This window comes from Triturus cristatus, chromosome 8 (assembly GCF_964204655.1).
Source record: "Triturus cristatus chromosome 8, aTriCri1.1, whole genome shotgun sequence".
Taxonomy (NCBI): Eukaryota; Metazoa; Chordata; class Amphibia; order Caudata; family Salamandridae; genus Triturus; species Triturus cristatus.
Genome location: NC_140591.1, coordinates 1,160,841,199 through 1,160,867,572, shown reverse-complemented (window position 1 = coordinate 1,160,867,572; position 26,374 = coordinate 1,160,841,199). Strand labels below are relative to the sequence as shown.

Here is a 26,374-nt window from a genome sequence, read left to right as displayed (position 1 = left end):
TTTGTAAGCTGCACATAAAACAATGTTGATTTTTGTAAGTGTATAGCTTCCTTTACCCAAGGACTGAACTAACTATCTCGGTCAGGCATAATAGTCAGTTTACAGCGCATTTCCATGTAGTTGAAATTGCTTTAGCTGTCTGTGCATGTAATGCCTACCTGGCGCAGGGTAACGCAAGGCAGGGCAATGTGCTAGCTTGCATTCGTGTTTTGTTTTTTAAACAAATTAACACAACTGGGATTTGTGTGGCTCTGTAAATCCCCAAAATAGATTTTTCATCATGGTTGTGCCAGAAAATCGATACAACCCTGATGCAAAATGTGGGCCTCAACATATACATTTGTTTTGAAAAACTCTGCCACAAAGAAATTGGTAACAAGGAGAAACATGACAGTAAATATGTTCTGCTGCATTGGTTGCAAAGTCTGAATTTTAAAATATCTTATGGGGCTAAGTCACCTACTGCAGAGATCTTTGAGTTCCCAGTAAATCTGAGGGATTAATAATAATTGTAAGATAATTTGGTGGTTAACCCATTTGCTGGAAATATCTGTGTTTTGTCTAGTGCCCGTTTTGACTCAAAGTAGCATAGTGGGTTAATGTGTCTCCTGCAAAGCACTTCATGTAACGTGCAGGTGACAGATATTTATTATATGTAGATAGGTAAGCGGGTTACTGTTTTTAACACAGAGATCCTTTTGTTACTTGCAGTTCATAAATTGTAATCCTTATAGCCATTGAGCTATGAAGGGCGATATGTGACTCCTACGCCTTGTTACCCTCACTGCCTTATGTAACATATCCTGACATTGATATACAAACGTGTATGATGTATTTTCAATGTAATGAGTAGGTGTGATTTAAAGTGCTCTGACAACCTGCATTTTGATAAGTAGCGCTATAACAGAAAAAAACAGGCATTGGCAAAAATAATAGATCTCAGCAATTCGAGAGCTTTTGGTTTTGTCAATGTCTTTTAGTCATGTGTTATGGAGTGGAGTGGATGTATGTGGTGTGGATTGGAATTATGGGGGTTGGATTGAAATTGTTTGTTGTGGAATTGTGTGGCATGTAATTTTGTGGTGTTGAGTGGAGTTGTGTGTAGTGGAATTATGTGGCATGGTGTGCAGTGGAATTATGTGGATAGTAATTTTGTGGTATTGAGTGTACTGAATAACGTGTAGTGGGATTCTGTGTCATGGAGTGCAATTATGTGGAGTGGTATTGTGGAGTGCCATGTAGTGGAGTGGAATTATGTGGTGTGGTGTTGGATTTTGTGGCATGATGTGGAATTCTGTGTTGTGGATTGGATACATGTGGTGTGTAGTAGAATTGTGTTGCGAAGTGGAATGATCTGGTTTGGTGTGGAATTTTGTGATGTGGAATGGAATTCTGTGGAGTTGAATTGTGTGGCATTGAACTGTATGGCGTTAAGTGGAAATATGTTCTGTGGAATAATGTGCCATGGTGTGGCGTGTATTTATGTGGATTGCTGTTATGTGGCATAGAGTATATTCATGTGTTTATTTATGTGGTATTAAGTAGAGTGTATTTGAATCATGTGGTGTTGAGTAGTATTATGTGGATTGAAAATATGTTGCGTGGCACAAACGGGGAAGGCAAAAAAAAGTTAAGGCCCACAATGAATTTCTAGCGAAAATTAAACAAAGCAGGTTATCGGTATTGGATGCTTGAGAATGAATGTTGAAAATTAGGTTATGTTCTATTACTCCGTGCGTTAAGACCGTGGGCCATAGAGGGCATCTTTTCATTAGCGCGTGTGGAGGCTGCTCCGTCCGGGGAGGGTGGCTTGCACCTCTTTTGCCTTTCCTTCAGATGCTGCGCCGCATGAGCGCATGAGAGAGCAGGAATTTAGTGTGGATTATTGTAAATACAAATGCACTTTATTGTGCATCAGAACAAATATGCAGCCCTTGTCTGAAATCGTGCTTTTAAAAATGTGCAAGTTTACGATTCATCAGGTCTGTGCAACGGATTGAAGACATCACCACAAGTACAGAAAACATTAGATAAACACGTTTAACTTGCTATTTCACATTAGTTGTTAATTATGGGCTTACGGGAAGGCTGACCATTCGCTTTGAACGCAGTTTGTCACACAATTGCTGAATTTCTGTGCATCTACATTGTCGCTTCACAGGTCTCTTTCAATTAACTTGGAAAACAGCATCTGACTTTTGATCTCGGTCTTTAAATCCACCGCAAATGTGACAACATAAGAACAAGATTTACAGGCCTGTTTACAGAAACGGAACTCGGAGCGAGTGAAAACACAAGTGCTCCTGTGAAGTTCTCAAAAACAAAGAAAAAAGTAGTTAATAAAATACTTTCTAAATTGGGAGTAGTGGATGCATAGCAGTAATCGTCCATGCTCTCAGGGAGGGCTAAACACTGGAAGAGGCATGATGCATGCCATGGACAAATGGGGAGAAAGAATATGAGAGCAACAATTGACCCAGCAAATGGGAAGCCTACGGGGGGGGATGAAGGTCACATATTGAACACATGTCTTGTCGTGACAGTGCATGCACTGAACCGAGACTTAACATTTGCAATGACAGCCACTGTATAACACCATTAGGATTGAATTAATAAACACTGATGAGGAATACTAATTCTCTGTTTTGATAAAGTCGTGTTTCGTTCTTGAAATGCAGAACCCAACAATGCCTATGGTGTGATGTTTTCAAATGTGAACGAACAGTTCACACAAGCTTAAGCATTTCAACAGTTAAAATGTTACCACTTTTACTGTTGTATTAGAGACAAAGTTCATGCAACTGCGACGAGCATCATTCTGGAGATTTATTAACCAATTTAAAACACTATTGTCTCTCACTTCTGTGCGAGATTGAGATGTGTAGCTGGAGAAATATAAAGCCACATCCAGTCAGACTTCCTGCCTGTACACGCCTGTACCTGGCACTCAATAGATATTCATGAACATTCTCGTATTTAGAGAAGGAAATAACTTAATGCTGACAGTGTCGATGGAATATTAGCCATTTCCTGGATGACTTGTAGCCCTCCGAAAATGAGATTTCGGCTTCCTTCATTTTTCTTGTCTTTTCAGGGTTTCTTGCAGTTGTATGCAGCAGCCGTTATGTGTTCTGCATTCACAAGAGAAACACGTCATTTTCTGCCATGTCTTCCCTGCGAGGAAGACGCGAGCTGCCAAACTCATGCCCCCGCAAGAAAGCACTGGCAAGCCATTTTATTATTCCATCCATGTTCAGATTATAAATATTTTCTTAAATATTCAAGGGAAGGGTTCTCGCAACACCATCTATCCTCTCGCGTTAAACGTCCGGCCCATAATTTCAGGCTGTCTTTATTTCTAATAACTTATAAAAATAAACATATGCTCATTGCTGAGGACTGATAGCTGCAACACGTGTTGCTACATTTGGTGATTGTGGTTTTTGTAAGGCTGCAAATTTATCAGGGATTTGCTTCTGCATTCAGTTCATTGCTTGGGTGATGTTGCTATACAAGTGGATTAACATTCATGGTCCCTAAACAGATACGGGCGCGACCACAGTTTTTTGTAACGGGACATGATTTAGGGTCGCTAACTTATAAGGTTATACGCGACAACTGGGAATTTCTGACCAGCTATTGTGACTTGCTGAAGACCCTATCATGATTCTGACTGTCCAGTTCACTCTATAACATTGGTTTTCGAGTTCGCTAACGGATTTTGGCCTATGAATCGTTGGCACCAGATCGCATTGCGACTACTTTCCCAAATCACCTTGAAAAAGTCTAGGATTAGACGAAACACGTGTCGGCAAGATCGTGTGCTGGGAAAACTTTTGGGGAAAATTAATGAAAAGAAATTGAAAAGTCACAGATGACTTCTTTGGACTACTTGCTGTATGCCAGATGTCTCATCAGATTGTCCTCATGAACTGTTGTTGATATTTGCATTTGAATTTGAACTGTGTCTAGAACTTATCCAATACTGTATTTGGATTATTATACGTCATAAAGGGTGTGCTGTAACAGCTTTGTCCTTTGGTATATTTGTATGCTTGTTAGTTTCAATTATGCTAATAGCACCTCTTGGTAGTAGGTGTATCAAGTTACTTTAGCACTCCGACCTAACTATAGTGATAGACTTATTCACATTTATTTGGCTAATTGTAAATACATACTACGGATTGATTGTGCGGTTTCTTCCCTCTTAGGGACCACTACTACCTATTCTCTTTTCCTTTTTAAAATAAACATATTGTTAGCCCAGCGCTCTCATATGACGTAAAAACATTTCTGTGCAGAAATTCGTGTAAACCAGGGAATCAAATCAGTACCACATCGTGTACAGAAAGGAATCACTTTGCCTGTATTAGTCACATCCATCGAATGTAAATGACATCAGTAGACAGCATCTTGGCGTTTCCTGTTTAGTTGACGCGCAAACCTCGCTGGCCTCTTTAGAAAAGGACGTAGCATGCTAGTGCATATGCGTCACTCAAACTTCCAAAAACTATGTCAGCTGAATAGAAACAAATACAATTAGCATGCATACATCAAAGACAATTTAAACACACTTTCTTTGTTGATTTGTTTATGGAGGGACAGGGGATTCAGATCATATTTAGGCACTTTCAATATGTTTGCAAAAGGTCTTCTTGATTAGGACCTGTTGCAGGGATTCTGCTTATGCACAGAACTATGCACAGGAAACCAGGACCTCAGTGAATTGTGGTGTACCAAAAACTCACCTCAGAACCCAGAACCCCTTATCTGACCAGCATCAGTGTCCCATTTGTTATCCGAGGTTTAGCTCGGCAGTCCCAATGTATAGACAACCCAGAACAAGCGACTTAGTGTATTTCTCAGGAATGGTGGGAATCAGAAATACCTGTTCGTAATTATTCTCATATCAGTCCACAACAGAATAAACAGAGACACGGTAAAGTTTAAAGCGTTTATTTTATAAACCTCGTGTCCTAAGGTGCAGTACTTTGGCTAACATAAGCAGACAAATGATTAAAAACAAAACCATCAGCATAGTTACAATACCATAGATAATGAAAGGAGTAATCATACTAAAATGACAGTGGATCTCAGCCACCTTCCTTTCGCTAGCAAACTAATATTATTATTGCACTAGTGAAAGGTCTCTAGGCTTGAATGGAGAACCCCATACCGTAAAGATCAGCTCAGTGAGATCACACCACAGGATCAGCTAGGCTCTGCTCCTGGGAAAGCACTTCTTCCGAATGTAATGAAAACATGTAACACTGCAATATTAAAAGCACCCGACTTTCAGGTATTTGCAGCTGCGTGCGTGTTATGGCTAAATAGTGGGCCGATCAACCTGAACCCAACAACATGCACCGTCTAGCGACCCAGACTGTTTCTTTACACGATGTGCAGACCAAGGTCGCTGCTCACTGTTTAGGATGTGAACAACAGACAGTTCTCATGTAAAGCAAAGTCGAGCAAGCATTTCTCGATTTAATAACATGTGACTACAGTGTCGCGTGCAAAAGCAGCAAAAGCGGCAAGATGGCTTTCTAACATCTAACGCGGTTTTGCTAACTTAGCATTGTACATATACAGATAACGATCTTCACTACAGACCATGTTGTGCTGTATTATGATAAACTGATACTTAGGTTATGGTGTTATAGTTAGTGAGGCATTTTTAATTGTTAATTAATAAATTGAGTTTTTGAAAAAAATATCTACTTTTAACTCAAAAAGCTTTCTTTAACGCTGCAAAAATATATTAGAAGATTGGAATGTTGAGAGGTACACTGGAGACAATATAATTCCTGAGGACTAATATCCTTTACTCCAAATTCCAATGTTTGTCTTTCCCTTTTTCATTTAGAACACTCGATCCTCAGTGGTATGAATTCTCTAATACAGGGAGTCCCAAACGTTTTAGAACCGACAAACATTCGCGACCCACTTAGCTTTAACGGACATGAGGCAGGGATGATTTTTTAATGTAGGCAATGGTGCTGGGTCCGTTTTCAGAGTGGGGGTGCTGCCATTAATGTTACATCACTGAAGTCTTAAGAAATTTGAAAAATCCAAGCGTTACACAAAAAACAAGTGTAGCAACTGACCGCGCCCATTCGGCAGGACAGCGGTAAGCGTGTTTGTAGAATTTAGGCTGAGGTGCATTTTGGAGCACTGGTGTGGTGGCACACTGTTATTTGCAGACAGTACATTTACCATTGAAATGACCACTAAATTTGCTTATACATTCAGTTTTACTGGTAAAACTATATAGCACGCAAACAATAATGTGTGGAAATCTGGTGCATCACCAAGTAAAGTGTCTTGATTTGTTAAATCTTTGCTACCATCACATTTCCGAAATATAAAAAATGTGCTTCAATTGTTCTTTACGAGTAGCTGATATATTTTGAAATATTTGTTTAGTTAATTTACAGGTATTTACATATTGTGTGTCAGAAAAAAATAGAAATGTCATTCTAGAGCCTTTCCTTGCATTTCCTGTACCCCAGCAAAATTGTCACCTAGGTCTCTTTTACAAAATCCTGTAACTTTGCAGTCAGAAAAATGAAAATGAGCACCAGTTTCCAAATGAGCAGCAATTTTCAAAAGACATATTCTGACATTTGACCTTTATCTTAGAAACTTGCAGCTAATGTGACAAGATAAGCACAAAATATAAAGGTCTCTTTATTCACCTTCTGAAATCTAGCATGCTTATTTTGGGGGATGCTGCAGCACCCCTCCTCCCCTTCCCGCACTCTACTTCCAGTTCTTTATGAACATAATATTAGTCATGCTATCAAAATACCGTGAATTACTAAAATTACTAAATTACTCTTTACAGTTTTTTCGTTCCTCTTCAAAATGTCTTTATTGGACTGTGGCCACGATTTTGGTCTGCCTATAAAAGTGGCAGATGGAGAACTACACTTCAAAGTGGGGCGCTTACCTGTGGCATCTGTTTACTAAAATCACAAGGCTTCCAAAAAATTATATATATATATATATATATATATATATATATTAACACCCTGATCGTCTTTCCACAAACAGGCACCAACACCGTGAAGAATTATGGCACAGACGGCGATTTATTTCAAATTCAGGTCAGACGCGTTTCGGCGGTAAAACCGCCTTGCTCACTGCATGAAATGTTCTGTCAGTGTCAGCCAAACAAATACCTCCACCATTTACCTGTGGTTGCCTAGACAGCCAGTACATGTCATAGACATAAAAGTTTTTTCACCGTGACTTTGCGAAATACATTTGTGCGTGAACATATGTAATAACATACATTGGTAATTTAAACAATATATATTCGCATCTTTAGGCAAATTATTTCCTAAATAAAGATCGAGTTCGAAAGTCACTCTAAAAATAGAAAAACACAAAAGTGATTAGGAGTACCGCTCGAATAGAGGCGGAACATCCAGTCTCAGTGTGTCCCATGTAATGTGCTCTAAACCAATGTGGCTGTATTGGCGTGCAGAGGAGGGAATGTGACATATGATTATCATACAACCATAAAGGCGAACTTAACCGGCCTGCACAGTCTACGCTAGTATGTACAGTCTCAGAATACGAGACCACAAATACATCGTAATGCAAAGTAAAGAAAGTGGGGACCGCCACTTTGAGAAATTCCTTACATCCACATGAAGGGAACAGCGTAGATGACAAGTGCCACTACCTGTTAAAGATTAAAAGGAAAAGGGTGGGTTAAATATCACCATAAAGAGCCCCTAGTGCTAATCCAGGGGATAAGGAGTACATACAAAGCTATGGGATTCTTCCGCCCAAGTGGGCAAAAAGAATAAATACGATCTGTATTGGCAGGCCAGAAATGGAAATGAATTACCTATTGCCCTCCTACTGTACTTGAACAAAGAATATACAGGAATAGAAGCACATGTATAGTGGGGTGGTATTTACAGGTAAATGTGAAATGTCATAAAAAATGGAAAAGATTTTTAAGGTTTAGAACAGTCATGCTCCGAGAAAAGGGTTCAAACGAAGAGGCCAATCTTCTCAAATAACGAATCAGAGATGGACATTAAGAGCTTCATCGGCATTCATCCCATGGGGGATTTTGGAATTGAGGAGAATGATATATTTTGATTCCAATCTCCTCAATGCCAATTGCCTGTTACCTCCCCTAGGATTTTTAGGGACACTATCAATCACAAAATAGGAGAGGTCCTGGGTCTTGCCACCGTGGCACAGATTGATATGGCGTGCCACTGGGTATGATTGGTCATCATTCGCAATTGCTCTCAGGTGTTGCAAAATGCGAACGTGGACTTGGTGGATCGTACTGCCAACATACAGTTTTGGGCATGTGCATTGTAGCACGTACACGGCAAAGTCCGTTTTGCAGTTGAAGCTGCCACGGATAACGTATGGTGAATGTCTGAAAGGCATTATAACAGACTTGGTGTTATTGCCGTGTTTGCAGGCTTTGCATCTACTACACCTAACAAAGCCTCTAGGTGATTGTAGCCAAGTTTGACTTTTCGCTACAGAAGGTGCGCTGCGTACCAATTCCTGCCGCATGGATTTAGCTCTTCTGTAACTAATGGCCGGGGTTTTGGGGCATTTTGGTCCCAAAACCGGATCACTACGGACTGTCTGCCAATGTTTGTGCAGGATTTTTCTCAGTGTAGTGTGGTATGCATTAAATCCTGTGATCAATCTCGGGATGCCTGCCTCTTTGCTTGCACTCTGTTCTTCTTTCTTAAACAGAAGATCTTCCCGTGTCTTTAACTCACTTCTGTTTCTGGCTTTCTCTAGGGTTTCTGTTTTGTACCCTCTGCTCTGTAGTCTACTAAACAATTCGTTAGTAGATTTCATAAGACCTTCTGTTGTACTGCAGTTACGTCTCATCCTGAGACATTCTGCATAAGGAATGCCCTCCTTAACGCTGTTATGATGGAAACTATCTGCGTGAAGGATGGCATTCCCTGCGGTGTCTTTCCTATATGTTCTGGTCTGTAGACAGTTGTTTTCAATGTATACTTCAATGTCAAGAAATTGGATGCAGTATTTACTGGTGTGACTAGTGAATGATAAGTTCAGACTGTTGTTATTCAATTCGTTAGCAAAGACTTTTGCACTTTCCTCAGTTCCCTGCCACAGTATGAATATATCATCGATGTAACGTACATAGATGTTCACATTTTCAGTCATGGCAGTTTTGTGTCCCTTCATGAGTACTTGCTCCTCCCACCAGCCCATATGCAAATTAGCATAGCTGGGGGCGAAGCAAGTACCCATGGCCGTGCCCTGTAGTTGTTTGTAAAACAGTTTATCAAAAATAAACACATTATTGTCCAGGCACCATTCTGCCATACAGAGTAACATAAGGGAATGTTCTTGCATGTGTATTGGTCTTGTGTTTAGATAATGCTTCAAAGCATTAAGGCCATCCTTATGTCTAATGCTCGTATATAACGAGTTGACGTCAAGGGTCATCAAAACATAGTCCTCCTTCCAGTTTACATTGAATATCTTGCTTAGGAAATCACCAGTGTCTTTGATGTGGGATGGTAATTCACAGACCAGTGGTTGTAAAAAGAAGTCGATAAAACGAGAAGTGTTTTCAAATAGGCTCCCAATAGCTGCAATGATTGGCCTGCCAGGTGGATTGATTGCGTTTTTATGAATCTTAGGAATTAGATACAGTTGCGGTGTTACTGGATAGTCTATTTTCAGATAGTCGAATTCCGATTTAGTGATTAAATTCACACTCTTCCATTCGTATAAGGTTTTATGATATTTTTCCTTAATGCCTACTATAACCGTCGGCGCTATCCTGCAATAGCAATCCTTGTCATTAAGCTGTTTCATTGCCTCCAGGTTATAGTCCTCTAGGGGCCACAGGACGACATTACCCCCTTTGTCTGACCATCTGACTACTATATCTTGATGTTCCTTGATTTTACTCATAACTTTGTTGTAGTTCGTTCTGTTAGTGTTGTGTGTCTTGGCGAATTCTTTATCACTTTTAAGCGCCAATGTTTTAAGATCTTTTATCACGTTCTCCGCAAAAATATCCAAACCATCCTTGGGCATCATCGGTGTAAATACGGATTTAGGTTTGAAAGGTGTGGGGATGGGGTTACGTATTTCTTGAAGGGCAATGATCGTATCTACATCTGTTGTTTCATGATTTTCTTGTTGCATAAGTAGAAGATCCCTTAACAGAGTTTCGTCCGTCATTGATTCTTGCGTGTGAGTTACATCGAAGACCATTTGTTGTGAGTCTTTGTTGCTACTATTCATAAAGTATTTTTGCAGCTTTAATTTTCTCACAAACTGAAAAAGATCTATCCGTGTTTGTGAATAATCAAAATTAGATTTTTCGCAGTATGATAAGCCAAGTGCAAGAGTATTTTGTTCAATTTCAGTGAGATCCATCGTTGTTAGATTTATAACTGTGTTTTCGTTGTCTCTGCTTGCATGATAATTATCTTTGTCCATTATCTGCGCTTGTTTCTTCTGTATTGTTGTTTGTTTGATTTCTGTTGTGTTTGTGTGCCGCTTGCCCCAGCGCCTGTTTTTTCTCTTTCTACTCTTTGTTGTTCCTGGGATGTTACTTTTTGTTTGTCCTGGCGTGTGGGCCGCGGGCGCAGGCTTGTCAGTCTTTCTATACGTAAAAAACCCAATTCCTGGATTACTGTCGGCGGTTTGCGTCTTAAAGCCATGTCACTCAGTTGTTCTGTTTCTGACTCCACTTCAGAGCTCAATTCAGACACACTAGGGTCTGTGTGTTGGTGTAGTGTTTCGGCAGTATTAGATAATTGTTGTCTTCGTATGTTTTCAAATTTTTTTGAGAAGGTATACACTCTACCTTGCATATAATCATTCCTGTCTCTTTGGAATTGTATTGCCTTTCTTTCTTTGATCGAATCTTCATGTTTTGTTAGTCTGGTGTTCATTTCCCCCAATTTCTTTTTGATTTCTTCTTGATTTTCACAATTCTCAAGTTCTTTTAACAATGCCTCGATCTTAGCCAACATTACTTTGCGATCACTCTCAGCATATTTAATTAAGATTTGAAGCATTCTCCGAGAGGACACGGCGCTGTTGTCAGCCCAATCCTTTAGCATTTCGGGGTCAGGGTTTTCATATGTTGGTGCTACCAGAATCCGGAGCCCTCTAGGGATTCTTCCCACATCCATGTATCTCTGTAGGGACTTACATTCCCACCATTTGGCTATCTCATTTTTGCGGAGTTTTTCCAACTCATTGAGTCTTTTCGCAATGTTATTTGTTTCCACTGGTTCAGTTCCTTTGTACGCAGACCGCGCTTGTTCCATGCCGTCATCCTTATCATTGAAAATATCCACTGCTGCCTCCTCTCGCGCTTTCACCCATTCCTCGGCCATTATTTGAAATATACAGTTACCCTCTGTGCCATTCACTGCCCGTTACTTGGCTATACGGGACTACCTCTCCCAGCATGCACCGCTACGATATCACTCAGCACACCGAAAAGTACCGCTTAGAGGAGCTTACCCGGTAGAGCGAATGCCCTCCGGCTCCCACATCCATCAGTCACTCTCCACTTCGACGGCGTCTCGGGTGCGTTTCGTTCGTGAAATTGATCGTGTGCTTCTCGCTGCTGGGGGGCGCTGAGGATTCTTCCGTAAGGAACTGTGACAATAGGGTCCGTAACCTCAGTGCTCCAGATCGAGGAGGGTTGGTGTCCAGGTTCCGGCGAACCTCTTCAATATATTAACACCCTGATCGTCTTTCCACAAACAGGCACCAACACCGTGAAGAATTATGGCACAGACGGCGATTTATTTCAAATTCAGGTCAGACGCGTTTCGGCGGTAAAACCGCCTTGCTCACTGCATGAAATGTTCTGTCAGTGTCAGCCAAACAAATACCTCCACCATTTACCTGTGGTTGCCTAGACAACCAGTACATGTCATAGACATAAAAGTTTTTTCACCGTGACTTTGCGAAATACATTTGTGCGTGAACATATGTAATAACATACATTGGTAATTTAAACAATATATATTCGCATCTTTAGGCAAATTATTTCCTAAATAAAGATCGAGTTCGAAAGTCACTCTAAAAATAGAAAAACACAAAAGTGATTAGGAGTACCGCTCGAATAGAGGCGGAACATCCAGTCTCAGTGTGTCCCATGTAATGTGCTCTAAACCAATGTGGCTGTATTGGCGTGCAGAGGAGGGAATGTGACATATGATTATCATACAACCATAAAGGCGAACTTAACCGGCCTGCACAGTCTACGCTAGTATGTACAGTCTCAGAATACGAGACCACAAATACATCGTAATGCAAAGTAAAGAAAGTGGGGACTGCCACTTGGAGAAATTCCTTACATCCACATGAAGGGAACAGCGTAGATGACAAGTGCCACTACCTGTTAAAGATTAAAAGGAAAAGGGTGGGTTAAATATCACCATAAAGAGCCCCTAGTGCTAATCCAGGGGATAAGGAGTACATACAAAGCTATGGGATTCTTCCGCTCAAGTGGGCAAAAAGAATAAATACGATCTGTATTGGCAGGCCAGAAATGGAAATGAATTACCTATTGCCCTCCTACTGTACTTGAACAAAGAATATACAGGAATAGAAGCACATGTATAGTGGGGTGGTATTTACAGGTAAATGTGAAATGTCATAAAAAATGGAAAAGATTTTTAAGGTTTAGAACAGTCATGCTCCGAGAAAAGGGTTCAAACGAAGAGGCCAATCTTCTCAAATAACGAATCAGAGATGGACATTAAGCGCTTCATCGGCATTCATCCCATGTGGGATTTTGGAATTGAGGAGAATGATATATTTTGATTCCAATCTCCTCAATGCCAATTGCCTGTTACCTCCCCTAGGATTTTTAGGGACACTATCAATCACAAAATAGGAGAGGTCCTGGGTCTTGCCACCGTGGCACAGATTGATATGGCGTGCCACTGGGTATGATTGGGTATGATTGGTCATATATATATTCACTTAAAAAACCATAGGTTTCACACAAGTTATAGTTAGCTGTACATTTCACTCGTAAAAAACCAATGAAATTCCACGTTATAGTTAGATCAGGTAACTATAACTTGCGCGCCCACAATAAACTGCTGATGACGTCACATATTACATCACTTATGACATGGTCAGTGACATCACTCATGACATCAATGATGACATCTGAAATGACACATTGTGCATTGCGGTCGCGCAAGTTATAGTTACCTGATCTAACTATAACGTGGAATTTCATTGGTTTTTTACGAGTGAAATGTACAGTTAACTATAACTTGTGTGAAACCTATGGTTTTTTAAGTGAATTTGCAAGGTTTTTTAAATGCTAATTCCTAACTATAACGTGTGTGAAACCTATGGTTTTTTCAGTGAATTTGTAAGTTTTTTTAAATGCTAAGTTATGTATTTATTTTAAATTTTTGTGCGCACGGTGCGCATCGCGCACCGTGCGCGCTCTGTGGGCACTCGGTGCGCTGCGCGCACCGAGCCCCAACGTTGCGCATTTCGTACCGTGCACACCTCGCCATTTTTTACAAAATATCAATTGTTTTTTTCTCCCTTGGGGGTCCTTAGATTTATATATTAAATGTGATTGTTAATTCTTTTTTTTTTATTCTTTTTTTTACCGTGCGCGTACGGTAAGCTTACCGTACGCGCACTCCGCGATTTTTTTTTAAAATCATTACATTTATTTTTTATACTTTTTGGTCCTTCGTGAACCCCCTGACGAACGCTAGGGGGTCTGCAACTCTCTTCGTTGCCCCCTTTTCATGTTATCAACCTTTGTTTTTCAGTGCGAGAGACAGAAAATGGCGGCCGATACTTTCTGATTTCGACCGATTCGAATGTTTACAGTCATGTAACCACCAATCAGAATTGAGCTCGCGCACGGCACCGTACGCGTACGGTAAGCTTACCGTAAGCGCACGGAGCACGCCTATAGATATATATATTGATTTAAATGCTATTTTCTCAGGACCTACTGAACACATTTACACCAGACCTGCAAAAGGCACATCCCTGACCTGAGGACTACCTCTCTGCCCAATTTCAAGTAATTCTGTTCAGCCGTTCGGGCTGTAGCTCGGACTAAAGGTCCTATGGGAAAATGCATGGGGAAAACGCGTTTTGGGACCCCCCTTTTTTCTCAGCCCCCGCTTGACGAATCCCCCCGAGACTTTCAGGGTAGGAGCGGAGCGTAGCGCCCCATTAGTTTTGAAAAATTCGCGAGGATTCGTCAACCGGCGCCAAAGTTATTCCAAATAGAATGTTGCGGATTTCCTATGGAAACACGGTCCTAACTATAACTATCTACTGGCGACCGCCAGTAGATAATATATATATATATATATATATATATATATATATATATATATATATATATGTTGCAGTTTTATATAGCGCAAACACTGTGAAAGGGCAGTGGGGCGCTTATCATGAGCACCAGATCACATTACACCAGGTCAGATTAATTTTATTTTCAGCACAGGAGATTAGTTGATCTGCCCAGATCCAATGCTTGGACTTGAACCTGGCTCTCTAGATCCAAAGTTGGCATCTGTAGCCTCAGGCCATATCTATATTTCATAATTTATGGGATAAAGTCCTACACGAGTACAATGATTGTGTTTGTGTATGTTATACTGAGCACCTGGAGTGTTGTTTGGGATACATACTAAGGTCTGTTTAAAAACTGGACTTAGGGCCTGATTCCGAGTACGTTGGTCCCAAGAGTGTCGAACCTACAGTGGCGGTTCAACCGTCGCCTCCTCGGCATACCTACCACCCAATTATGAGGTTGGCGGTCACACTGCCACAAGCCTGACGCAAGACTGCCGCCACTGCCAGGATCCTGGATCCCAACAGGGTGGCGGTGGAGAAAGTGGCAGTCTCTGACGATGGTGCTGTGTCGTCACCGATGTGCAGTTTACGACCTGCATTACCACTGACCTTTTCATAGCATCCCGCCATGTAAAGGTCAGTGGAAAGGCAGGGAAGGGGGCCCAAACAGGGCCCCAGGGCGTTGTAGACCATGGAGGGCTGCATGGGGGCACATGTCGTGCTTCCTTTTCTTGAACTGTCGTGCGTACACTGTGTGCCATGCACCACATGGTGCATGGTCCACAGTGCACCAACATGCAAGAGGCGGTGCCATGGTGGCAGCATGTACTGCAGATTGTCGATGAGCTGAAGTATGCCGCCACTGTGGCACTACCGCCGCAACACCGCCAGCCTGACAGTTAACTTGCAATACGGCGGTCAGGATGCCACTGGTCGGACCGCCAAACTCGTGGTCAGACCCTAAGGCACTTAGTTCAGCACCTTTGCACACTTGGTGCTGAAACAATTTTCAGAATGGGGATCCTATGATCAATGTTACATCAAAGAAGTCATAGGGATTGTAAAAAATCCTAGCTTCACATAAAGTGTAGCAAATGTATTCAGCAGGAAAGTAGTAAGGGTGTAAGATATAACTTGTAATGCATTTTGGAGCACATTGTTGCATATATATCACCAAAGTATCGTGCGTTAGTACCTGTCACTTACAGACAGCACATTTTCCATTGAAATGGCTGCTAAATTTGCACAGATACACATTTTTATAGATAAAAGTACATAGCACAGAAATGATAATGTGTGGAAGTAAGGTGTCAGTGAATATTTATTATTTGCGCATCACCAACTAAAGTGTTTTGATTTTTTTGATCCTATTAAAATCTTTGTTTCCATCCCACTTCAGAATTACAAAAGAAATGTACTTCATTTTTGCTTTCCTAACTGCTGATATATTCTGAAATATGTTTACGGTTCGTTCATAGGTATTTAAATGTTGTTGTGTGTTAAACAAAAATTGCATTCTACAGCTTTTCCTTTCATGCTCCCCGTACCTCGGCAAGATTGTCACACAGTTCACTTTAAAAAACTCTTCTAACTTTGCAGTCAGCGAAATAAAAGTAAACCGTAAATCCCCATGTTAAAATACATAATTATTGCTCTTTTGTGACCCACCAGAAAGTGGCTGCCCCCACCAGGACATCGCAACCCACAGTTTGTGAAAATCTGCTCTAGCGACTTGGTACCTCTGTCTATACACGGTTGTCAAATATCCTCTCCCTTTATATAGGCCTTCGCCTTAGGCTCGGACTTATAACTCAGTTTTGGGGCCTTTACCATGCAGTGCAGACCTCTGATGTAGGCTATAATGCTATAATAATGGCATAGATTGTGATTTAACTGCTAATCTAAAAAAACTACAATGTGTTGTTTTTACAAAGGTGCAATGACAAGCTTTTACAATGTCTTTAGTTTATGCTTAATAAACTAAAGCACAGTATGGAATTTCTTCCTAATGTATGTGTCGTTCAACATATCCACAAAGATGTCTTACATTTTTTATAGGCACAAGCATCCTATAGATAATGCAGGGCTGTTTTCCTTTACGACGCTTAACTGGATGACTCCACTTGCAAGAAAAGCTTATAAACATTCTGAACTTAATCTTATCGACCTGTGGGATCTGTCCTGGCATGAATCATCCGAAGTTAATTGCCAAAGGTAAAAAAACGAAATTATCTCCAATTCATCTTACTCAGTATTTTTTTCTAGTGTTAGACGTCCATAAAACAATGAGACAGAATTGTGTTTGGTACAGCATAGTCTATTGAAACAAATGCCATACAATGTCATTTACAAAGAAGCAAGTCATTTGTATGCTTAGAGATTGAAACTAGTTTGAATTTGTTTCTTATCTATTTCCTTTTACTTATTTTCTTTTGATCATTCTCTCATTCATTTATCTTTCTCCTAGTGCATTTGTCAGTTATACTCCCAGAGAATATTTAGTTAATCTATGTATTATGAATGTGATATTATATTTAATTAAAATGTGATATTAATGAAATAGGAAAGATAATATTACAGCTAATATTATAAAATGTTATTCTCTCGCCTATGATAGTTTGTATTGATCTGTAAAATTAATTAGAATAATGTCTAAAAAAAGAAGGAAGCAAGGAGTAAGGAAGTTGTTTGCAAAATAACACTGAGAAGAGATGTAGGTGTTTTAATAATAGAGATGGTTTTACAGAGACAATTATTTCATCAACCTATGGGGGCAATACAAATAATCTCCGACAGAGCTGAGTATTAGTGGCCCACAACTTTCTTAGAATAACTTATTTTGTAGAACTCTCTTGTTTAAGCAAGCAGAATGCAATGCTTGTTTGAAATATATGACCTCATATAATGAAAAGAAGGCTGCCTATCACACCGCCTTACAAAACTATAAAACCACCCTCCGCAATACCAAAACTCTATTCTTCCAAGAAAGAATAGAAAAATCCGCTAGCTCCAGTAAGGAATCTTTCACCATCTTAAACGAACTCCTCAAAATCCCGGACCCGAGACCGAGAGACCCCCCAAACCCCAAAGGTGATGAGGAAAAGTGCTACAAGTTAGCGAATTTCTTCAAGGAGAAAATCCCAAAAATCCGGGACTCTATTCCATCCATAAGTCCGAGCGAGGAAAAAGAAGCCTACAACTTTCCTACCCCCCCATGTCTCACTTCCTGGGGACAAGTGACGGCAGATGAGGTTAAAGATACGCTGAACATCATTAAAAGCGGGTCTCCCAGGGATCCGACCCCCTTACGTATTCTCAAAAAGGTAGCACCCACGATTGTTCCCCCCCTTACCCACCTTATTAACGCCTCCCTTCAACAAGGAGTCGTCCCTCCCAGCTGGAAGGCGGCAGTCGTCAAGGCACTTTTAAAAAAACCCTCCCTTGACCCTGCCGACCTAGCAAATTACAGACCAATCTCCCTCCTCCCGGGAACTAGTAAGATCGCGGAAAAGCTTGTGAACAGAAAACTTTCACAATTTCTGGAGAACAACAACCGTCTAAAAAGTTCGCAGACGGGATTCCGCCCCGGGCAGGGCACCGACATCGCCCTCCTCATGGCGGTGGAAGAGGCCAGAGCACTCCTAGACGAAGGAGGATCAGTGGCAGTGATCCTCCTCGACCTGAGTGCGGCCTTTGACACCGTCAATCACCAACTTCTTATCCAACGACTCATGAGTGTCGGTGTTGAAGGAACTGCCCTGTCTTGGCTATCGTCCTTTCTGAGTCAACGCTCCTTTCAAATCTGGGAGAATAACACCCGCTCCTCCGACACTCCCCTCCAATGTGGCGTGCCTCAGGGCTCCTCCCTTAGCCCCACATTATTTAACATCTACATGTCCCCATTGGAGGAGGTTGTTACTCCGTTCGGAGTGAGCATCGTTAGTTATGCTGACGACACACAGTTAGTGGTGTCCCTTTCACATCCCAGACAACAACCTGCGGACCTGTACAACTGTCTGACACAGATACAAGGATGGATGAACAGATCGTCTCTGAAACTTAACGGTTCAAAGACTGACATTCTCCTCCTTGGTCAAAAGGGACCCTCTCCACTACAAAACATCTGGCCACCCAGCTTAGGCCCGCCCCCAGACCCGAAACCAGAGGTAAAAAGCCTGGGTGTTTGGCTAGATAAGGACCTCTCATTCGTAACACAAGCAAAAAAGGTAGCCGGGACGTGCTTTGGGCTGCTTAGGTCAATTCGAAAGATCTTGCCCCTGCTCCCTCACAAATCCCAGAAACTGTTGATTCAAGGCCTGATACTCTCCAGGCTCGACTTTAGTAATTCCATCTACTTAGGGGCCCCAGAGGCAACCATGAACAAACTACAAAGGGTCCAAAATGCAGCTGCCCGGATCCTCACTAACACCCCTGCCAGAGCTTCGGTCAAACCAGCTCTGAAGCGTCTCCACTGGCTCCCGGTGAGAGAACGTGTGATGTTCAAGGCCCTCTGCCTGGCACATAGACTGCTTCAAAACAATGGCCCCCCAAGCCTGGAAAAATTTATCAAACCCTACAAAGCTCCTAGATCCCTCCGTTCCGATCAGGAACATCTTATCGTCACTCCCAGAGTGAAGAAGGCACGAACAGGAGGAAGACGCTTCTCGGTTCACACCGCACGTCTCTGGAACGCCCTACCTCACCTCCTGAGAACTGAACCTAATTACCTACGGTTCAGGAAGCAATTGAAAACCCACCTTTTCCCTTAACCAACCTCCCTCCCTGCCTCCGCTGACTCCCCAGTTGTACTGATCTTAGCTCTGGGATACTTACGGGTGACTACGCGCTCTATAAAAAAATAAATAATAATATGTATCAGTAGTATAAGAACAGAACAGAACAGAACAGAACATGAATAGTGTCAGAGTAAAATCAAAGCTTGTAGTGCTTTTTGGCCAGAGGTCTGAGTTTGAGGTAGTAATGGAAAATTCTCCAAATTGTTCTTGAACTGGTAAACCCACTGACAGAGGATTCTCTACCACTGTAGCATGTTTTGGGAAATTATCTCTGCCTTTGAGAACGAATGGTAGAGGTAATTACACCTGAGGATGTCCTGACAAAGAAGCCAGGGATCACTGACACAATATCGTAGTAAACAATATTGTGTCAAAAATATTGTTTACCACAATATTGTACTCCTATAAGTATAATAGTGAGTACAAAAATGTCAGAAATAAATATAGTTGACACTAATATTGTCCAAAAATATTGATTTCTTAATATACATAAAGTTTAAAGTAGTAAATGTTAAACATTTTAATAAATACATTGAATATAATGTACATTAAATATATTTCAGTAATATATATATATATATAAATAAATATAGTAACATATTTCATACAAATATGTATTTCACATTATATTAACATGTTGTAATATTTTGACTTTATTACTATGAAATATAAATCTATATAATATAATTAATAAAATAATTATTTTACATTATAGATGTCTTTAAAAATATTTTACATTTATTAATCCACATATATATAAATATATATATTACCTACTGGCAGTCGCCAGTAGGTAGTTATAGTTAGGACCTAGTTACCATAGGAAAATCGCAACATTCAATTCCCAATAACTTTGGCGCCGATTGACGAATCTTCGCAACGTTTTCAAAACTCGTGGGGCGCTCTGGTCCGCTCCTATCCTAAAAGTTTCGGGGTGATTCGGCAAGCGGGGGTTGAGAAAAAGGGGGGGTCCCAAAACGTGTTTTCCCCATGGAATTTTCCATAGGAACCTTTAATCGCAGCTACAGCCCGAACTGCTGAACGGAATTACACCAAATTTGGCAAAAAGGTAGCCCTTGGTTCAGAGTCGTGCCTTTTAGTTAAACGGTGTAAATCCGTTCAGTAGTTTTTAAAATATTAATGGAAAAATAAATATATATATATATATATATATTTCCAAAATTGTCGATTCCGATCAGGAAAATAATCCACACGAGCCCACTCGATCAGTAAAGCAGCTTTATTCTTCAAAAGGCAGAAGAGGACGACCCGTTTCGACCACGTCCATGGTCTTGGTCACATGACCATTGTCTCCATTTACACCAGTTATAAAGGGTGAGTGCACTTTTTTTTCAATAGACATAGACAAAATCTTCAATTCATAGTTTGTTGCAAAACAGTGAAATCAATTATGTAAATTCAGGTTTGCAAATTATACTTTCAAATAGTGCAGGTAAGATTGTGACAATACAATTATTTTTCATTGTTTATTCGTGCCAGTACCGAGTTGGTGGTATTCAAAATAGTGTTGTGTTAAGACTATTGCCAGGCCATAAAGGACTAGTGCCTTTTTTTGGTAAACTATGTGTTATATTCACACATCAGTTATGAGTTGGAAAAATCGATGTGATGGAGGGTCTAGTGCCCTTTAACATCTATCCAATGTTGACTTGGAGTAAGGGTAACTCCGGTGCTCGTAATTCTATCATAGATGTGGGATACAGGAAGATTCATAGTGGTGTTCCTGTATAAGATCAAAAAGACAGATTGAATTAGTGGCATAGTTTAGCAAAATCATTACAAAAAGACACAGCTGTATTTTACTCTGACTGGTTACATATAATTCGCACAATTATTACACCTGTACATTTGATTAAATATAATCAGGAAAACCAAAAAAAGGGGGGCACATTAAGATTAAACAATTTTTAAAAAAGAGGGGAGAGATATGGATCGGGCGTGAGTGGCCCACCAAGGTCTTAATGTTTCTGTATCTGGCTATGTCTATATATATATATCTGGGCGGAGCCTAACCACACATCTCATTGTGAGATTTGATTGGCTTTCAGCACTTCATCCAAGAAGTGTTGGCAGCCATCTTGGGATCAATATACATGATAGCACCTCATTAAAAAGCATTGCAGTTAATAGAAGGTTTTAAGACTTTAGTTACATTATAAATCATTTGTTGATGGTACCATACTCATTTTAGGAATTGTGGTGTGTTCTAAGGTGATTTTACCATGTGAAAAAGCCTTCTGCTGGGATATCATGAATCATGTTTGAGAGAAAACTATTTTCTCATGCTTTTCCCAGAGAGGTTTGGAAGGTGATCTATAAGCTAAACTGAGAGCATATTTTCTGTAAATTCACATTATCTTTCTCAGTCATGTGAGAATGAAGTTTGACATTCTCAGTAAAACATGTACATCCAACAAGGTCAGAGACTGTCAGTTGATTCCTTTGTGTTCTACTGCAGCTTCCCAGAGTGTTCTAAAGAACTACTAGAGCGCTAACAGTCCTACTTATGATAAACGTATTGCACACCTGAAGCCATCTTGATTGGAATAAAGTGGTAACTCTTAAAACATTTAATTTAAAAAGGAACAAAATGAGGGGGTTCATTTTGCCATAGAAAGTATGATTATTGCTGCAGAAAGAAAAATTAGGGCACATTTTGAGTGACTTCTCAAATCCTCTTCAATTTCATTAAAAAAGTCTGACATGCAGACTGAAACATGCACTTTCAATACCAGCAGCATACTTCCCTGGTGAGCAGTAGCTTTACTACAGTGATCTAATGAGCAACTAGAGTGCTAACATTCAGAATTTATGGCAAATGTGTGACATATCTGAATACCTTCTTGATGGAATCAAAGTAAAAAACTGAAAGCATTTCCTACTGAGGAGACTGCAGTAAATGAGGAAATTAGGAAACATCATAACAAATAAATCTCCCAAGATGGCCACCAGAGACAAAAGTGCCCAAATGTAGCACAAATATCACCCAGATGTAGCCCACATGTAGCCCAATGACAGAAGTGTGCAAAACACTTTTTATTTTTTGTGTTTTTGCAGTTTTATATAGTGCAGACTTATCAGGTATTGGAGTGCTTTACATGAGCATTGGTTACATCACACAAGAACAAATTAATTTTAGTTGTAGACATGGGGAGATTAAGTGATTTGACCAGAATCACAGAATGTCGAGCAGAAGCAGAAACTCAAACCTGGTTCCCCAGTTGCAAAGTCTGCAGCTCTGGAAGTAACACCACATCCTCTCCCCTAAGTGCAACATTTCATCAAGTGGTCAAGTGGATAAAAAAACCTAAAGATAACAAATAATTTAAAAGTGCTTTGCAGCTATTTGAAAACTCAGAAAATATGTCCTCATTTTAGTTTTTTAGAGCACTAACCTTAATTTTGATGCAAATAAGACCCTCTCATATATGTAATTTTTAAAAGAAATGCTCTAGGTATTACAGTTTTGATTACATCAAGATGACGTCAGGCGTTCCACACTTTTGTAATAAATATAGAATGTTAGCAATCTGTTGAGAGGCAGAGGCCAGGGGCACGGACTCTGAAAATTGAAGGCAGGTAGGAGGGTGCAGAGGCAACAGTTTGACCACACTGGTCAGGCAGGAAGGGCAGTGGCAGCACAACAGACAATGGAGGGCAGTGGAAAGGGGGGCAGGGGCAATAAACCAACAATACAGGACTGGCAAGAGAGGATGTGGCAATATAATAGACCATTGTGGGCAGAAGGAAGAGGCAGTGGTTGTACAGCCATACATGTCAACAGACCCGATTCAGCCAGGAAACGTCCAATGTTTTTAAGCCCAAATGGGCGTTATTTGACCTGTCTCTCGTCTAAAATCTCCTCTTTTTCAATGTAAGTCAAAGGAGAAAATCAATACCCCAGTTTTTTTTCAAAATGTCCCTCTTACCAAGTTCAAAATGTTAGCAAGTATGGTACATTGGATCATGGAAGGCAGGAGGAATTGGGGTAGGGACATGGACTCGGATAACAGAGGACATGGAGAGGTGCACCAAACTGACCCTACAGGGCAGGCATCAGGGTTTTCAGCAGCACAATACACCACACAGGGCATGCGGGACGGGAGTGCAGCACAACAATCCATAGAAAGCAATAGGGAGGGGATAGGACCATGCACATGGACAACAGAGAACAGAGGGGAAAGAGGCAATGGTAGCTAGCTGACCATAATGGACTGACAGGAGAGAAAGCTGCAGCATAACAGACCATAAAGGGCAGGAGGGACGGATCAGGGGCATTACAATGGAACAGACAAGCCTAGAGGGAGGGAATAGGGGTCTGCACATGGAAACAGAGGGCTGGGGGCAAGGGGGCAGGGCAGGAGCAGCAAGATGACCATGGAGGTCAGGCAGGATGGGCACTTGAAGCAAGACACACCATGGAGAGCAACAGTGAGACTATGATGGCATACACACAGACCATGGAGGGAAGGTGGGAGGGAGTCAGGGGCAGCTAGCTGACCACACAGGGAAGGTGGGAGGGGCTGTGGCAGCACAGAAGACCATGCATGGCAAGCGGGGGGGTTAGTGGCAGCACAATGGCTATGATGGGCAAGAAGGAGGGTGCAGGGGCATGCACAAAGGACCATGGAGGACAGAAGGGAGGGTCTGGACCTGGGCACAGACAAGAGAGTTCAGGGGAAGGGGCCTCACAACAGACCACACGGGGCAGGCAGGAGGAGCAGTTGCAGCACAACAGACCTGGGAGGGCAGAAGGGTGTGGCATTAAAATGGACCATGGAGGACAGGAGGAAGGGGATAGGGGCATGGAATGTGGATAGGCAGGCTGAAGGTGGCAGGGACAGGTTACAGTCATCTGACAATGCTAGGCAGGTGGGAGGGGAGTGGCAGCTCAACAGAACACTCAGAGTACATGGGAGTGGCAGGTCCATGGAACATGGTGGGCAAAAAGGATGGAGCAGGGGCATGCACAAAGACATCAGAGGGCAGGGGGAAGGAGAATAGGGGCAGCAAGCTAAGCACAGAGGCTAAGCAGAAGGTCAATGATGGGGCATAGAATTGGGCAATGGAGGGCAGGAGGAGTGGACTGGTACATCATGCTAAATGGTGGGCAGTGGCAGCACATCAGACCATGCATGGCAGGAGGGAGGAGGCTAGTCCATGGATTCAGACAACAGAGGATAGGGAGGAGGTGGATGGGGCAGCAAGCTACCTGTTCAGAGAAGGCGGGAAGGCTAGTGGCAGAACAACGGCCACACAGGGCTGTAATAAGGGAGCAGGGACATGGACTTGGACAATGGATGGCTAGGAGGAGGGAAGGCCGGAGCAGCAAGCTTGGGTGGGGGCAGCTCAATGTCAGGCCCTGCTTCCAACCCCCCACCATCCATTGTGATATGCATCTTACTTAACGTTAAAGCAAAACTAGAAATTTGCTGAAAAAACAACGATTACAGGGACGGTATAGTTAGACTCAGATTTCACTAATGCACAACCAGTGAAATTCAACAATTATAGTTACCCGAGCTAACTATAACTTATGCCCCCGCAATGTACTGCTAATGACCTCAGACATTACATCATTCATGACATGGTCTGTTACATCACTCATGACATCACTCATGACATCTCAAATGAGCTGTGAATGGAATGGAACTATAATCGCTAGAACTTTATTTAGGGATAGTGTGTGTATATTAACACCCCTTTTTTTTCCTTTTCTTTCGTGTAAGAACCATTATAATACGCAACCTGCCCAGATTAATATGGCTGATAGCCTTTCACTTTAAAGTAATGTGTAGTCCATTGTTTATGTTGATGTTTGCAATTCTAAGTATGTTTATAATGAATAAGTCACGTTGACGAACATACAGGTATGGCGGTCACGGGGCAAGATATGCTGAAATGACATTGTGTGCATATTAACACTTGTTTTCTTTTCTTTATTGTTTCAATTCCTGAATTTTCACATCGTGACCAGGCCAATATGGCCGCCAGCTTTTTGGATTAAAGTAATATGTAGTCCTTTGTTAATGTTGGCAACTGGAGGCATTTGTACATTTAAATAAGGATGCTACAATGACGTCTTGTATCGTTATCAAGGTTCGGACGAGCCGAAACGCGTGGATCACATCCTTTGCAGATTAAATACTTCCAAACTACAACCTGAGTGCTAATTCCTTCCTTGTAAGAGTGAGAGGAGATTAAATACATATAAATATAAAAGTCACTAGAAAAAACACAAGTTTCAGGGACATTATAGTTATAAATTAGCATTTAAAAAAACCTCAGAAATTCACTGAAAAAACCACAGGTTTCAAGACGTTATAGTTAGTTGTGCTAACTATAACTCGCGCCCCCGCAATGCACTGCTGATGATGTCACATATTACATCACTCATGACATGGTCAGTGACATCACTGATGACATCACTGATGACATCTCAAATGACATCACTGATGACATCACTGATGACATCATCTAGAGAATGTGGCCTAATTTGAAATTTAAATATGTATTATATATATACCAATCTGTATTGACGATTGAGTGGATATAGAACTGTCTGGATGGAGGATTTAGTAGATGTCTGACTGTCTGTTTAAGTGAGTAATTAAAAGTGTCTCACTTAATACATGGATTAGTAACTAAACTATGTGAATGTGTGCATCACTGTCTCTGTCGTTGTATAACATGCTGCATCAGTTGGTCACTAATTACATGAGTGTGTATATTAGTTATTGATTAGTTAGGTGAGTATTTGTATGGGACACTGAGTTTGTGTGTGGTTGGATAGGGTGTGTGTAACTCCATGCATTGATGTGTGAATGGTTGATTGACTAGGTGCATAGGTTTAAGAGTACATGTGGAAACAGTTGTTTGGGTGACTGAGTGTATTTATTTGTGTGTTGGTGAGCGGATATATGTTTTAGTTGTACATCTTCAACAAAGGAAAAAAATAAAAGGCATTGTATGTGAGAGTTGGTGTATATAAATAAGAATATATAAGAGTCAGTGATTGTGAGAGTAACTATATGAATGAGTGTATAATTGTAATGGTGATTTTTTAACATATTAACTGTGAGTTACTATGTGTTTGAATAAATGAGGTGTTGTGTGTATAATTGTGTAAGTGAGTAAATGTAAATGTGATTCATTTTTTTCATGAGTGAGTAGGATGACTGCATAACCGACTA

At 41.0% G+C, this 26,374-nt stretch overlaps 1 protein-coding gene across 3 annotated transcripts in view; it reads left to right on the top strand.

The window, feature by feature from the left end:
• The window catches only part of LOC146805541 (ATP-binding cassette sub-family C member 5-like), a 1,766,780-nt gene that overhangs the window by 174,476 nt on the left and 1,565,930 nt on the right, over positions 1–26,374 (top strand). For all 3 annotated transcript variants that reach the window (XM_085622799.1, XM_085622798.1, XM_085622800.1), the window contains one exon: positions 16,423–16,578. In XM_085622799.1, the coding sequence (XP_085478925.1) occupies positions 16,423–16,578 (156 nt within the window). The remainder of the gene's footprint in view (positions 1–16,422; positions 16,579–26,374) is intronic.